At 43.4% G+C, this 15,335-nt stretch overlaps 1 protein-coding gene across 1 annotated transcript in view; it reads left to right on the plus strand.

Annotated features, from left to right (window-relative positions):
* Positions 1-15,335, plus strand: part of MYO5C (myosin VC) — a 337,314-nt gene that overhangs the window by 282,792 nt on the left and 39,187 nt on the right. The window contains exons 32-35 of the mRNA XM_069765981.1: positions 1,640-1,736; positions 3,957-4,044; positions 4,152-4,250; positions 12,125-12,279. Of these exons, the coding sequence (XP_069622082.1) occupies positions 1,640-1,736; positions 3,957-4,044; positions 4,152-4,250; positions 12,125-12,279 (439 nt within the window). The remainder of the gene's footprint in view (positions 1-1,639; positions 1,737-3,956; positions 4,045-4,151; positions 4,251-12,124; positions 12,280-15,335) is intronic.

The raw sequence follows: 15,335 nt of genomic DNA on the forward strand, positions 1-15,335 counted from the left end.
CTTGTCTGCTCTTATGTCATCAATAAACACAAGTGACCCAGTGCCATTGAAAGCCATGCATGCCCATGCCATCACGTTGCCTCCACCATGTTTTACAGAGGATGTGGTGTGCCTTGGATCATGTGCCGTTCCCTTTCTTCTCCAAACTTTTTTCTTCCCATCATTCTGGTACAGGTTGATCTTTGTCTCATCTGTCCATAGAATACTTTTCCAGAACTGAGCTGGCTTCTTGAGGTGTTTTTCTGCAAATTTAACTCTGGCCTGTCTATTTTTGGTATTGATGAATGGTTTGCATCTAGATGTGAACCCTTTGTATTTACTGTCATGGAGTCTTCTCTTTACTGTTGACTTAGAGACAGATACACCTACTTCACTGAGAGTGTTCTGGACTTCAGTTGATGTTGTGAACGGGTTCTTCTTCACCAAATTAAGTATGCAGCGATCATCCACCACTGTTGTCATCCGTGGACGCCCAGGCCTTTTTGAGTTCCCAAGCTCACCAGTCAATTCCTTTTTTCTCAGAATGTACCCAACTGTTGATTTTGCTACTCCAAGCATGTCTGCTATCTCTCTGATGGATTTTTTCTTTTTTTTCAGCCTCAGGATGTTCTGCTTCACCTCAATTGAGAGTTCCTTTGACCGCATGTTGTCTGCTCACAGCAACAGCTTCCAAATGCAAAACCACACACCTGGAATCCACCCCTGACCTTTTAACTACTTCATTGATTACAGGTTAACGAGGGAGACGCCTTCAGAGTTAATTGCAGCCCTTAGAGTCCATTGTCCAATTACTTTTGGTTCCTTGAAAAAGAGGACGCTATGCATTACAGAGCTATGATTCCTAAACCCTTTCTCCGATTTGGATGTGGAAACTATCATATTGCAGCTGGGAGTGTGCACTTTCAGCCCATATTATATATATAATTGCATTTCTGAACATGTTTTTGTAAACAGCTAAAATAACAAAACTTGTGTCACTGTCCAAATATTTCTGGCCCTAACTGTAAGTCTCACTGCCACAACTTGACTCTCTCCACAATTGGAAACTTTACCACTTAGACCCTCTGTCAAAGGTCTCACATTCCACCAATCAGTTCTCATGCTTTGCACTGACGAGAGTCAAAAAATGAAATTCGTCTATAGTAGCAGCAATGCTGTCAGCTCTCAGCTTCTCACACTGACTGCCATGGCAAGGAATCTGGAAGGGTTTATAATGATGCATAACACAGCTTTGCTGCATGTCTACACAGTAACTGCAGATATCAGGGAGGAGAGGAGGGTGGAATTTTTTCCTCCTCTGTGTGTTGCTACCTACTTATGTGTCAACCTCATGCAAAGGAAGAAGTACAAGCGACCATTTGGTAACAACCATTTGAAGTATAGCATAAATTATACCCTAAACTTTACAAACTAATATCTCCGCAACAGAGAGGACAGATTAAAAAATAAAAGTAAAAATATGTTTTACTATTTCACGATGTGGCCAGTTTAATATGCTCAATATACAATATGCTGGTATAAATGATTAAAATTGCCTTTTAGGATTTCTACCTCTAATAGGTGGTTCCTGTCTTCTTCTCTGAACCGACTATTTGCATATATTTTAATATAAACAAGCCAATAACTTATATTCTTTCAGACTTAGAAAGAAACATACAGAACAACTGGAAAAGGAAGAGTTGAAGGATAACGAGGTCAGCATTCGTTTAATGGAGCAAAGTGAACTTTATAAGGAGGTATGTTTGCCTGAGTTCAGGAATTGAAACCCTTCCCGTCAAGGCGATTTTCCTTTTTTGTGCCTTCGTTTTTCGATACGCCATTTAATGGTGGTAGTTAAGGGTATTTGTGCCTCAGCGCTGAGAAATAAGTGTATAGCGTCCCCCAGAGTCAGAATTTCTCCGGGGTTATATTAACTGCAATACCATGCACGTTGTCTATATGGCAACGTGTGTGGCATGCAATAAATATTATATAGGCTGCAAGAAGTCTTAATGCCGCAAATCCAGGAACTACTGCAAGCCGTAGAAATATTTTGGGGTTATCTAAACATTTTTTGGAAACGCACAAAGGCAATTTTCCAGAAGGCCTTAATTATGAAAGTGATCTTCTATATTTTTATTAGATCGCTCTGCTGTATATTTGTAGTATTCAGTTAATATCTTACTGTTTTTTGTGTATATGATAAATGTCTTGTGTATCATTACCATTCGATGTAAAAATATCACATCACTTTTTTCTCTTTCCAACATGTGGGTTTTGTTTTTCTTGTTTTTTGTTTGAATATAAGCTCAGCTATGCTAATTTGCGTAAACAGGTTTTCAAATAATCCTATTTATATGAAATGTCTTCACACAACCTACGCATGTTTTAAAATGTGTATATACTTATTAGAAAATGCATTCTCATGATATTGTTATCTTATATAAATGAAGGACTAATTTCCCGCTGGTCGATATGGGGGTTAATTGGGGAGTTAGTCCTTTCTAATCAATTACATGTGCTGTTGTGATAGATATAAGGAACTGTTTACTCTATGTTTGTATTCCTTTGAGGAAGGACTGTTTTTACTGAGTCCGAAACACGTCAGGCCTATGGGGGGATCCCCATGATATTGTTTTTTATCACTGAAGATGTTTAAATAAAGATTGTTTTAATGAAAAAGGATTACTGTGCCGGAAGTCTTCTATTTCTAACTTCAGAAGGTGACAGTGGTCAGAATTGTAAAAATTGGTTAGGTCATTAAGTACCAAATTGTCTCTGTTACTAAGGAATGAATTTACCATGTTCACAATGCAGTAAAAATGACCTGGCAATATGACTTTCAAATTCTGTACGATTACAGAGATACCAAACATGTATAGTTTGTTTTATTAATTAAGTGTAAAAAAAAAAAAATCGGAAATTTGTAAAAAAAAATAATAATAATGAAAAAAATTTCCATGTGTTGCGTTTTTTTAAGACCCGTAATGTTTTAAATTTTTGGTCGATTGGGTTGTCTTAGGGCTTAAATTTTGCACCTTGAGCTGACATTTTTATTGATACCATTTTGGGATAGATACACTGTTTTGATTGCCTCTTATTGCATTTTTTTTGCAGTGTTGCGATGTCCGAAAAATGTAGTTCTGACATTTAAATTTTTTTCTGATTACACCGTTTACCGATCTGGTAATTTAGTTTTATATTTTTATAAATCAGACTTTTATGGACATAGCAATACCAATTATGAGTATTTTTTTTATTTCTTTATTTTTTAATGGGGGTAAAATGGTGGTGATTTGAACTTTTACTTTTTTTAAATTTGTATTTACCGTAATAGTTTTAAAACCATTTTTTTTCACTTTCTACTGTATCTGTTTAGTCCCTTTAGGGTCTGATCACGTGTAGTATGCTCAGTAATACTACAGTACGGCTGTGTGTAGCAAAAATCACTGTCTCCAATGAACGTTAGCTACAGACTGGCTTTCGCAGTAGAATGCTCATGGCAGTCACATGGGTCTTCAACAGACCCTGTGCTGTCATAGCAATCCATTGGTTCATGGAATGACGGTCCCTCCCTGCTGGCGCACAGTAAATGCCGCTGTCAGAGATTAACAGCAACATTTAACAGGTCAACAGATGAGGGCAGCTCTCCGCTGTTAAAGGCAGATGACTGTTGATTATCATGACCAACATCTGCCGGGAAATGTCAGGGAGCCAACAATTGATGTAACTGTACGTCATATGTCGGTGAGGGGTTAAGCTTAAAAAAATAAAAAAGACGAAGTAGCAGAAAATGCGTTATTATGCTTGATTGCCAATAGTATGTGAGATTCTGAGTCTTTGATATAGAGACTACCCTTTTGTTCAGCACCTTTTAAGATTCAAACAGTGCCGAAATAGAAAACCCATCTGCATACGTTGTTGTGGTTATCCTATTAGAAGTACCAACTTACACTTACAGATCTCTTTTTTACAAGGATTATGAAGAGCAAGTGGATAAAAAAGACAGAATTATTAAAAAACTCCAAGATCAAATCAAAGCTCTAACAAAAACAATGGCAACAGGTATGTCTTTTAAAACATCCACTGTTACATATGAATATTATACTAAGGGTGTATTATTATTAATGATGTTATTATGAGTATTAATAATATAGAAAAATATTTCACAGAAAACCAAACAAATATGCCCAGTGTTTTTAAGGATTACTTGGGAATGCTGGAATTCTCATCGGAAGATGAAATTAAACTCATTGGAAATCTAATTCTGGGTAAGTGGATTCATCGTCTCAGTGTATTTCTTTATTAGAAAACACAAATAAGATGTGTAACTACATCTAATTGTTCTGATCAGGCTCAGTACTGGTTGAGGAGTAATTTCCTTATTCACAGCATCAGCAAGATATTTGTCATCCTCCAAATGATGGCCTGTTCAGCAAGTGCTTTAAAGGAAATCTATAAGGTCATTTTCATTTATGCTACTCCTGATATAGTGTTTGGGTAGCCCTATCTGAACATGTAACTCTTGCTGTAAGCTTCTGAACCTAGCGCATGCCGCAGGTCTTACTAGTCCAATCTTTCAAAATCGGGTGCACGCATATAGTAATGAGTCATCAAAAGGCAAGCCTATCCAAGCCCATCCTATTTGTTTACACTCCTCTCTGTCGCTAACATCACTACGTGTATCGTGGACAATGAGTGCGGTGCATGTGCTGGTTCATTTTCTCTTTGAAACGCCCATTGTATGTTCTGCATAGTCGATATGTAGAAGAGTACTACCGGCTAGTCAGTGGACAAGTGCATTGCTTTGTTACCAGAAGATAAGAGAGAGAGTACCTGGGGAGAGGTGTGATAGAGTGAGATACAGGTAGAGGTGTGATAGAGTTTCTGGGAGAGGTGTGATAGAGTGAGTGAGTTACGGGTAGAGGTGTGATAGAGAGAGTGAGTTCCTGGGAGAGGTGTGATAGAGAGAGTGAGTTATGGGTAGAGGTGTGATAGAGAGAGTGAGTTCCTGGGAGAGGTGTGATAGAGAGAGTGAGTTCCTGGGAGAGGTGTGATAGAGAGAGTGAGTTATGGGTAGAGGTGTGATAGGGAGAGGTGTGACAGAGTGAGTGAGTTATGGGTAGAGGTGTGATAGAGAGAGTGAGTTCCTGGGAGAGGTAGAGAGAAGACGGAGGTATCACTCATGCGCTGCTGGTGAGATCATAAGGTTTAGCTGTCTTTTTTGGCATTTTTTGCAAAAGACACAGCATAAAAGACAGCTAAACCATACAGCCTCACCAGCAACGCATGAGTGATACCTATAATAATAATAATAATCTTTATTTTTATATAGCGCTAACATATTCCGCAGCGCTTTACAGTTTTTGCACACATTATCATCACTGTCCCCGATTGGGCTCACAATCTAGAATTCCTATCAGTATGTCTTTTGAATGTGGGATGAAACCGGAGTGCCCGGAGGAAACCCACGCAAACACGGAGAGAACATACAAACTCTTTGCAGATGTTGTCCTGGGTGGGATTAGAACCCAGGACTCCAGCGCTGCAAGGCTGCTGTGCTAACCACTGCGCCACCGTGCTACCTCTGTCTTCTCTCTGTATTTATGGTCGTTTCCTTGACCGGTAACTGTGCAGCAGCTGTTATATGCCCATTATGTGTTGCCATTCAGCAACCTTGCAAGGTGAGTGTATTCTCTCCTTCACCTGACACCCCTTTGTCATCGGATAAGACCCTATTGCAGTATTTCTTTCCACAATTCCTGAGAGAGGTTTGATAGAGAGATAGTTCCGGAGGTAAGGAGTGACGAAAATACAGAGAGTCCCAGAGGAGAGCTCTGAGGTAGCAAGAGAGAATGATGGTGAAAAGCTGTGAGGGAAACAAAGAAAATGACAGAAGAGAGCTGTAATCGTGACATACAGATTACCGGAGGAGATTTGTTTTGGAGTCATACAGAGTACCGGAGGAGACCTGTGTTGGAGACATAGAGAGTATGGGAAGAGATCTGGGAGGAGGGCATAGACTGCACCAGAGGAGATCTGTGTTGGAGACATACAGAGAGTACCAGTTAAGATCTGTGTTGGATACATAGAGAGTTCCGGAAGAGATCTGAATTGGACACATAGAGAGTACCAGAGGAGATCTGTATTAGAGACATAGAGAGTATGGGAGGAGATCTGGGTTAAAGGCATATAGAGTACCAGAGAAGATCTATGTCGGACACTTAGAGAGTTCTGGGAGAAATGAGAAATTGACACATAGAGAGTGAAGGAGAAGATCTGTATTAGAGACATAGAGAGTACCAGCGATCTGTATTGGATACATAGGAAGTACCGGAGGAGATATGTATTGGAAATGTAGATTATCAGAGGAGATCTGTGTTTGAAACGTAAAGAGTACAGGAGAAGATCTGTGTTGGAGACAAAGAAAATCCCAGAGGAGATCTGTGTTGGAGACGTAGAGATTTCCATAGGAAATCTGTATTGGATACATAGGAAGTACCGGAGGAGATCTGTGGTTTGGAGACATAAAGAGTACGAGTGGAGATCTGTGTTTGAGACATAAAGAGTAATGAAGAAGATCTGTTTTGGAGAAATAGAGAGTACCAGAAGAGATCTGCATTGGAGACATAGAGTACCAGAGGAGATAGATCTCTGTTGGAGACATAGAGTACTGGATGAGATCTGTGTTTGAGACATAAACAGTAACGGAGGAGATCTGTATTGGGTACATGGAAAGTACTGGAAAATATTTGTATTAGAGATACAGACAGTACCAGAGGAGATCTGTGTTAGAGACATAGAGAGTACGGAAGGGGAGATGTGTTGGAGACATAGAGAGCAGGGCAGTAGTTAGAGCATGGCAGTGATGTAAATAAAATGAATATCTATTATCAAGGGGAGAGGGCAGCAGTGGAAAGGGCATTTAATCACTATGATTGACAGCATGTAATGTAATTAATTTCTTTTTGGGATCCTTACAGAGGATAGCAGGTGAGTAGAGAGAAATGAAATTCATGGATGGACAGAGCTTCACAAGAGGTATCATATGATTATATCAGTTTAAGGCTGGTTTTACATTTGCCGTGTTTTTGCGGCCTCAATGCATTTCTATGGGGCCGCAAAAACTTGTAGTAGCGCCATACGCCGTAACGGCCTTATTTACAGCCGTGAAAAAATATCGAGCTTGCTCAATATATTTGGCGGCTTACGGACATGGGCCCCATTGAAAATCAATGGGGCCGCAAAAACAACAGAAGGTTGGTTTTTTCCCAATACTTTTGCTATAGTATTGGGAACGTGGAAAACAGCGATCCGCAAGTTTTTTGCTGTTCGTTATTGCGTCAGCCCTTGAAAATTGTGGCAATACAGCCCACAAAAAAGACCCGCAATAACGGGCCGCCAAAAACACAGTATGTGTAAAAGAAGCCTAAGAAGGAAAATTTATGGAGTTTTCTCCTACGCCTCATTGGGGGACACAGGACCATGGGTGTTATGCTGCTTGCCACTAGGAGGACACTAAGTAAACACATAAATAATTAACTCCTCCTCTGCAGTGTACACTCCCTGACTGGCCAGTGATGGCCCAGTTCTTGCTTAGTGTCTGTAGGAGGCACTTGGGTCTGTTTTCAGACCCCACCGTTTTTTTATTTTTATTTTCTGTAAATTTTTATTTTTTAATTAATGGAGTGAAGGGGGCGACGGATTCCTTTCTAGGGTCCGCTCTCTCCCGAACCATCAACAGGAGAGCACGGCGAGTATACCTCCCCATACCTCTCCTGCGACGACTGGGGCACGCCTAATCTACGCTAGGGCGACGGTTCCTATACAGTCCCGATCTCCCCCTGTAAGTTGGCGAGCACATAGAGTATTGGCTCTTAGGTGCATCTCCCGGGCTCCACCGCAATCAAGCCCTCACCTCGGCGTCACGTAGTCCCCACAGTAGCCGTAAGTCCCATGCGGCAGGCACATATGAAGATTAACAGACGCTCTCCATCCCCCGGCAAAGGGAGGATCGATTGAGCTTATTCTCTCGCATTGGAGGCGCATCTCTGCTCGGTGGCGGTGAGTAGTTATCTTCCTCACGCTGCCTGCGTGGGAAGGTGCGGTCCGGGTCACTGGGGAGAGGTGCGGCTGGCTGGATGCCAGGGGCGATCACTCGGCGCTACGTTGCGTGATTCTGGACTCTTCCCGTGGGTTAGTCATTCTCCCTCCAGAGAAGGTCTTGTCCTTACAACAGGGAGAGCGCAAGCTCTCCCGCCAGTCCCTCACTCCATTCGCTTCACGATGCGCATCCTCGGGAAAATGGTTGCGGTGATGGAAGCTGTTCCGTTTGCGCAATTCCATCTCCATCGCCGGCAACAGGCGCTGCTGTTAGCCTGGGACAGGAGTCCGTTTTCCCTCGACCGTCGCTTTTGCCTGTCCCCAAAGGTCAGGCAGACCCTCAGGTGGTGGATGCTGCAGTCCTCCCTGAACCAAGGAAAGTCCTTTCTCCCAGTGCGCTGGTTAGTGGTGACCACCGATGCCAGCCTTTTGGGCTGGGGCGCAGTTTTCAATCACCACACAGCACAGGGTCGTTGGTCCACACGAGAGTCGCGTCTTCCAATCAATATCTTGGAAATTCGAGCGATCACACTTGCCTTACGCAATTTTCACCACCTTCTCGCAGGCCATCCCATCAGAATCCAATCCGACAACGCCACGGTGGTGGCGTATATCAACCAGCAAGGGGGAACCCGCAGCAGGGCGGCCATGCGCGAAGTCTCCCACATTCTATGCTGAGCCGAGACCAATCATTCGCTCATCTCGGCGATCCACATACCGGGTGTGGAGAATTGGGAAGCGGACTTCCTCAGTCGCCAAGGTCTTGCCTCGGGCGAGTGGTCCCTCCATCTGGAAGTCTTTCAGCAGATTTGTTTTCGCTGGGGGACGCCGGATGTGGATCTCATGGCCTCAAGGCTAAACAACCAGGTTCCCCAGTTCATTGCTCGATCCCGTGATCCTTGCGCCATCGGAGCAGATGCTCTGGTTCTGTCGTGGCATCGGTTCCAGCTGCCATACATATTTCCTCCTTTTCCTCCACTCCCGAGGGTCATCAAGAAGATCAGGGCAGAGGGGAGACCGGTGATCCTTGTCGCGCCGGACTGGCCGCGTCGAGCATGGTACGTGGAACTCGTCCAAAATGGTCGCCGATTTCGAGATCACATGGATCTCTCACAGGGCCTGATTTGCCACCAGAACTCTGGGGCCCTGTCTTTGACGGCTTGGCTGTTGAATCCTGGATTTTAGCCCAAGCCGGATTCTCTCCAGGGGTTTCTTCTACCATGATTTATGCTAGGAAACCCGCATCCATGCGCATTTATCATCGCACCTGGCGCACCTTCTTTTCACGGTGCAATGCGCATGGACGTTTTCTTCTGGTGTTTTCCATGCTGTCCATTCTGGAGTTCCTCCAATCAGGTTTAGATTCAGGCCTTGCCTGTTATGATCCGGTGACCTTAGAGCCGCATGGAACTTTCTCTGGAGTTGGTGTAAACTGTACTGACCGCAAATCCTGAACTTAACACCGCAACTAGAAGTAGCCGTGGGGTGTGCCTAACAAATCCTAGACACCTCGACACAGCCGGAGGACTAAATACCCCTATAGATGGAAATAGGAATTCTACCTTGCCTCAGAGCAGAACCCCAAAGGATAGGCAGCCCCCCACAAATATTGACTGTGAGTAGTAGAGGAAAAGACACACGCAGGCAGGAAACAGGATTTAGCAAAAGAGGCCACTCTAGCTAAAATAGGAAAGGATAGGACAGAATACTAAGCGGTCAGTATTAAAATCCTTCCAAAAATATCCACAGCAGAAAATACAAAAACTCCACCATCTAACTAAAGATGTGGAGCGTATATCTGCAACTCCAGAGAATCCAACAAGACTGAGAAAACACTAAGCTGGACAAGAGAAAACAAATGAATAGCACAGAATTATTAAGTACACAGCATGTGTGCCACAGAAACAAAAACCAGACACTTATCTTTGCTGAATTGGCAGCAAGGCAGGAGGAACCAGACAAAGATCCAAAACCTCCCAGAACCATGGACAACTGGCAAGGACTAATGAATCCTGCACACCTAAATACCCCAGTCAGAACTGCAATCAGCAGAAACACTTGACCAGGACTGCAACTCAGGGACAACTGCATTACCACCTACAACCACTGGAGGGAACCCAAAAGCAGAATTCACAACACTTGCCCTAGGCTCGCTCAAGGGACAAGTGTCCGAATTGTCTGTTCTGTTCCAGCGGAAGATTGCTTCCAGACTGCCGGTTAAGACGTTCATCCAAGGAGACTCCCAGGTGGTTCCTCCCTATAGAATGCCATTGGCTTCATGGGATCTCAACTTGGTTCTCAGAGGTCTTCAGGAGGCCCCTTTTGAACCATTGCAGGACATCTCTGACCCTCCTGTCATGGAAAGTGGTCTTTCTACAGTAGTGGCGATTACGTTAATCAGGCGAGTCTCTGAGTTGGCGGCTCTCTCTTGCCGACCCTCTTTTCTGTGTTTTCACCCAGACAAGGCAGTTTTGAGGACTTTTCCCTTTTTCCTACCTAAAGTCATCTCCTCTTTTCACCTAAATGAAGACATTGTCTTGCCGTCATTCTGTCCGGCACCAACCCATCGTATCGAGAAAGCTCTCCATACTCTTGATGTAGTTAGGGCTCTTCGGCGGTACATATCTCGGACGGCTCCCTTCCGTAAGTCGGACATCCTCTTCGTGCTTCCGGAGGGACATAGGAAAGGTCTAGCCGCCTCAAAGGCCACTCTAGCTAGGTGGATTCGCTCAACTATCCAGGAATCCTACCGCGTCAGGAACACTCCTGACCCAGCAGGCATTAAGGCGCATTTGACTCGGTCGGTGCCTCTTGGGCCATTCGGCACCAGGCGTCAGCACAACAGCTTTGCAAAGCTGCGACTTGGTCCAGTCTGCATACTTTTACAAAGCACTATCACGTTCATACCCAGGCTTCGGCAGACGTTGCCCTTGGCAGGCGCATTCTGCAGACAGCGGTACCTCAGTAAGCCAGTGGTACATGGGGTTTTGGCAGTGCAGTTGCTCCCCACCCAGCGACTGCTTTAGGACGTCACATGGTCCTGTGTCCCCCAATGAGGCGTAGGAGAAAAGGAGATTTTTGTGTACGCGCTGTAAAATCTTTTTCTCCGAGCCAATCATTGGGGGACACAGCACCCACCCTGTTAGCCTATTGGCTTGTTGATGTTTTGTTCCTTGGTTTTGACATAGTTTACTTGTCTTGTTTTTTTTTTTTTTATTTTTTTTTTTTTATACTCCTACTGCTTTACTACCGAACTGGGTCATTACTGGCCAGTCAGGGGGTGTATACTGCAGAGGAGTTGTTAATTCTTTATGTGTTTACTTAGTGTCCTCCTAGTGGCAAGCAGCATAACACCTATGGTCCTGTGTCACCCAATGATTGGCTCGGAGAAAAAGATTTTACGGTGAGTACACAAAAATCTCCTTTTTCCACACTGCTGAAAACTGAAGAAAATCTTGTGCCAAGAGATTGTATTAATAATCTGGAACAGGGTCTCTCAGAGAGGGTGCTTTTAGGCCAGGGAGCCGTACGTGAGCACATTCTATACTACTGATCAAAATTGATTGTGCCTGCAGCATTTTTGCCTTTATTTCCTATTTTGTCTAATCACAGATAACCGTAATATAGACCTCACCTTTAAAATGGAAACTCTGTTCACATCTGCATCTGAGGCAGTATTTATTGGTAGTATCCTTTCAAATTCCCTCTTATTTTATGGATATTCTATTTGAAGGCAGCGTTGTGGCTTGTAAAGCTAATTGTAGCCACATTGCCAGGGAACAAAGACTTACAGTAGTAAAATATGCAATATGCTAACTTTTACATTTATGTTTAATTATCACTTTCAGTGATTTCCTGAACTTTTATTCATCACTAATTTGATGCAATTGGATGACAGGAACAGGTTGTTGTTTATTAGTCAATGTGATGTCTTTTGTCTGCCAGAAAGAGAAATTGTGGTTATTTCAATCATCAGAGTAATTTATGACATAGGTGAATGTATTCCATGTGAATAATACGTTTATATTTTCCGTTATGGCAGATATTAAGCCAAGAGGCGTCGTGGTGAATATGATACCAGGACTCCCAGCCCACATCCTCTTCATGTGTGTTCGGTACACTGACTACATAAATGATGCTGAAAGAATCAAATCTTTGATGAATGCTTCTATCAATGGTATTAAGCAGGTTATAAAGGTGAAATGCTCACCTTTTCTTAAGGCTTATGTTATAGAGTTCTCTACAAGCAATAATGCAAATATGATGTTGTCATTAATAATAATAATAATAATAATTATATTTAAATAGCGCCAACATATTCCGCAGCGCTTTACAAATTATAGAGGGGACTTGTACAGACAATGGACATTACAGCATAACAGAAATCACAGTTCGAAATAGATACCAAGAGGAATGAGGGCCCTGCTCGAAAGCTTACAAACTATGAGGAAAAGGGGAGACACGAGAGGTGGATGGTAACAATTGCTTTAGTTAGTTTAGTTCCAATGACATACTGATAGGGATTCTAGATTGTGAGCCCCATCAGGGACAGTGATGATAATGTGTGCAAAACTGTAAAGCGCTGCGGAATATGTTAGCGCTATATAAAAATAAAGATTATTATTATTATTATTATTAAAAATAAAGATTATTAGTTAGTCGGACCAGCCATAGTGTAAGGCTCAGGTGTTCATGTAAAGCTGCATGAACCAGTTCACTGCCTAAGTATGTAGCAGTATAGACACAGAGGGTTACTAACTGCATAAAGTGTATGAGAACATGATGCGAGGAACCCAAATTTTTTTTTTTTTTTTTTTTAATGGGCCACACAAGGATAGTTAGGTTAATGCATTGAGACGGTAGGCCAATCTGAACAAATGAGTTTTTAGGGCACGCTTAAAACTTTGGGGATTGGGGATTAATCATCTTAACCTAGGTAGTGCATTCCAAAGAATCGGCGCAGCACGTGTAAAGTCTTGGAGACGGGAGTGGGAGGTTCTAATTATTGAGGATGCTAACCTGAGGTCATTAGCGGAGCGGAGGGCACGGGTAGGGTGGTAGACTGAGACCAGAGAGGATATGTAGGGTGGTGCTGAGCCATGGAGTGCTTTGTGGATGAGGGTAGTAGTTTTGTACTGGATTCTTGGGTGGATGGGTAACCACTGTAATGACTGGCACAAGGTAGAGGCATCGGTGTAACGGTTGGTGAGGAATATGAACATGGCTGCAGCATTCAGGACAGATTGGAGTGGTCATTCTTTAAAGTCGAATTGGAAAGAGGTAACAAAGCAAAGTACCAAATATATAAACCTCACTAATTGTCATCAATCATTTGCACTTATTGTTTGAGTAATGACACCAATATGTCTCCCTTGTGTATGGGAGCAAGGAGACCAGCGGCAGAGGATGGAGAAGAATTGGTGACATAAGTCTCGCTATAGTTCCATTACTTTTTACTGTTCCAACAAATTTACAGAAAAATGTAGACCTTTTCATTAATGTCCACAATTACTTTAGTAGATTTTAATAGTAGTAGTTCTTCTTTATTATTTTAATTTTGCCTAAGTGTGAACACAGAGGGGAGTAAGCCACTGCCAGTCATAAAATAAAAGTATCAATCATGATGAAATCAATAAAGCCCAATCTTTTTTTTCTCTGATTATTGCCCGAACAAACATGGGCTACCCACATAATGCCAAATAGAAGTTCAGCTGGTACTGGCCAAATCATTGGTCTCAGCTGAACATAGTCTAATGTGCATGGCAACCTTCAAGGCCTAAACATCTTTACAAAAAAATTACCGTATATACTCGAGTATAAGCCGACCCGAGTATAAGCCGACCCCCCTAATTTTGCCACAAAAAACTGGGAAAACTTATTGACTCGAGTATAAGCCTAGGGTGGAAATGCAGCATTTACCGGTGAATTTCAAAAATAAAAATAGATCATTCTTGCCCCATAGCTGTGCCATATAGTGCTCTGCACCGTTCATATTTCCCCATAGCTGTGCCATATAGTGCTCTGCACCGTTCATATTTCCCCATAGCTGTGCCATATAGTGCTCTGCACCGTTCATATTGCCCCATAGCTGTGCCATATAGTGCTCTGCACCGTTCATATTTCCCCATAGCTCTGCCATATAGTGCTCTGCACCGTTCATATTTCCCCATAGCTCTGCCATATAGTGCTCTGCACCGTTCATATTGCCCCATAGCTCTGCCATATAGTGCTCTGCACCGTTCATATTTCCCCATAGCTGTGCCATATAGTGCTCTGCACCGTTCATATTTCCCCATAGATGCTCCACATATATCTGTGCCATTGCTGCTGCTGCTGCAATTAAAAAAAAAAATACCATACTCACCTTTCTTGCTTGCAGCTCCCAGCGTCCGGTCCCGGCGTCTCTCCGCTCTGACTGATCAGGCAGAGGGCGCCGCGCACACTATATGCGTCATCGCGCCCTCTGACCTGAACAGTCAGTGCAGATAGACGCCGGGAAGATGGAGCGGCGCCCGGCGGCTGGAATGTGGACAGGTAAATATGCGATACTTACCTGGTCCCGGCGTCCGGCTCCTTCTCCCGGACAGCTGTCTTCTGTGCCGCAGCTTCTTCCTCTATCAGCGGTCACCGGCACCGCTGATTAGAGAAATGAATATGTGGCTCCACCCCTATGGGAGGTGGAGCCGCTTATTCATTTCTCTAATGAGCGGTCCCATGTGACCGCTGAACAGTGGAAGAACTGCAGCACCGAAGACCGTGGGACGGCAGGGGGAGCGCCAGGATCGCTGGAAGCAGGTAAGTATGCCTCAACACCCTCTCCCCCTCACCCGCCAACCCCACCGCCGACCGTGACTCGAGTATAAGCCGAGAGGGGCACTTTCAGCCCAAAAATTTGGGCTGAAAATCTCGGCTTATACTCGAGTATATACGGTATATATTTTGTCCATTTAAAATGCTTTATAATTAAAGGGTTTGCCTAATCTTGGGGTATATCAGCAGTCTCTGTATGTGACTGCGGACTTGTGAATACTCACAGGGCACACACTGCGAGGATTCTCCAGTGCTTGGAGGAGCAGGCAGGTGACCTGCAAGTATGTGATGTGTAGACATGTGGTTACGTGACGACTAGGTATGTGGGACCTTAGTCAATGCAAACATATTGAGCAAGGCTAGACATGTCTAGTTGAAATGTAGCTGGAAGTATGCAAATTGCATATTTGCGGCCACATGACTACCCACTCCCGACTCCGGAA

This window comes from Ranitomeya imitator, chromosome 4, assembly GCF_032444005.1.
Source record: "Ranitomeya imitator isolate aRanImi1 chromosome 4, aRanImi1.pri, whole genome shotgun sequence".
Lineage (NCBI taxonomy): Eukaryota > Metazoa > Chordata > Amphibia > Anura > Dendrobatidae > Ranitomeya > Ranitomeya imitator.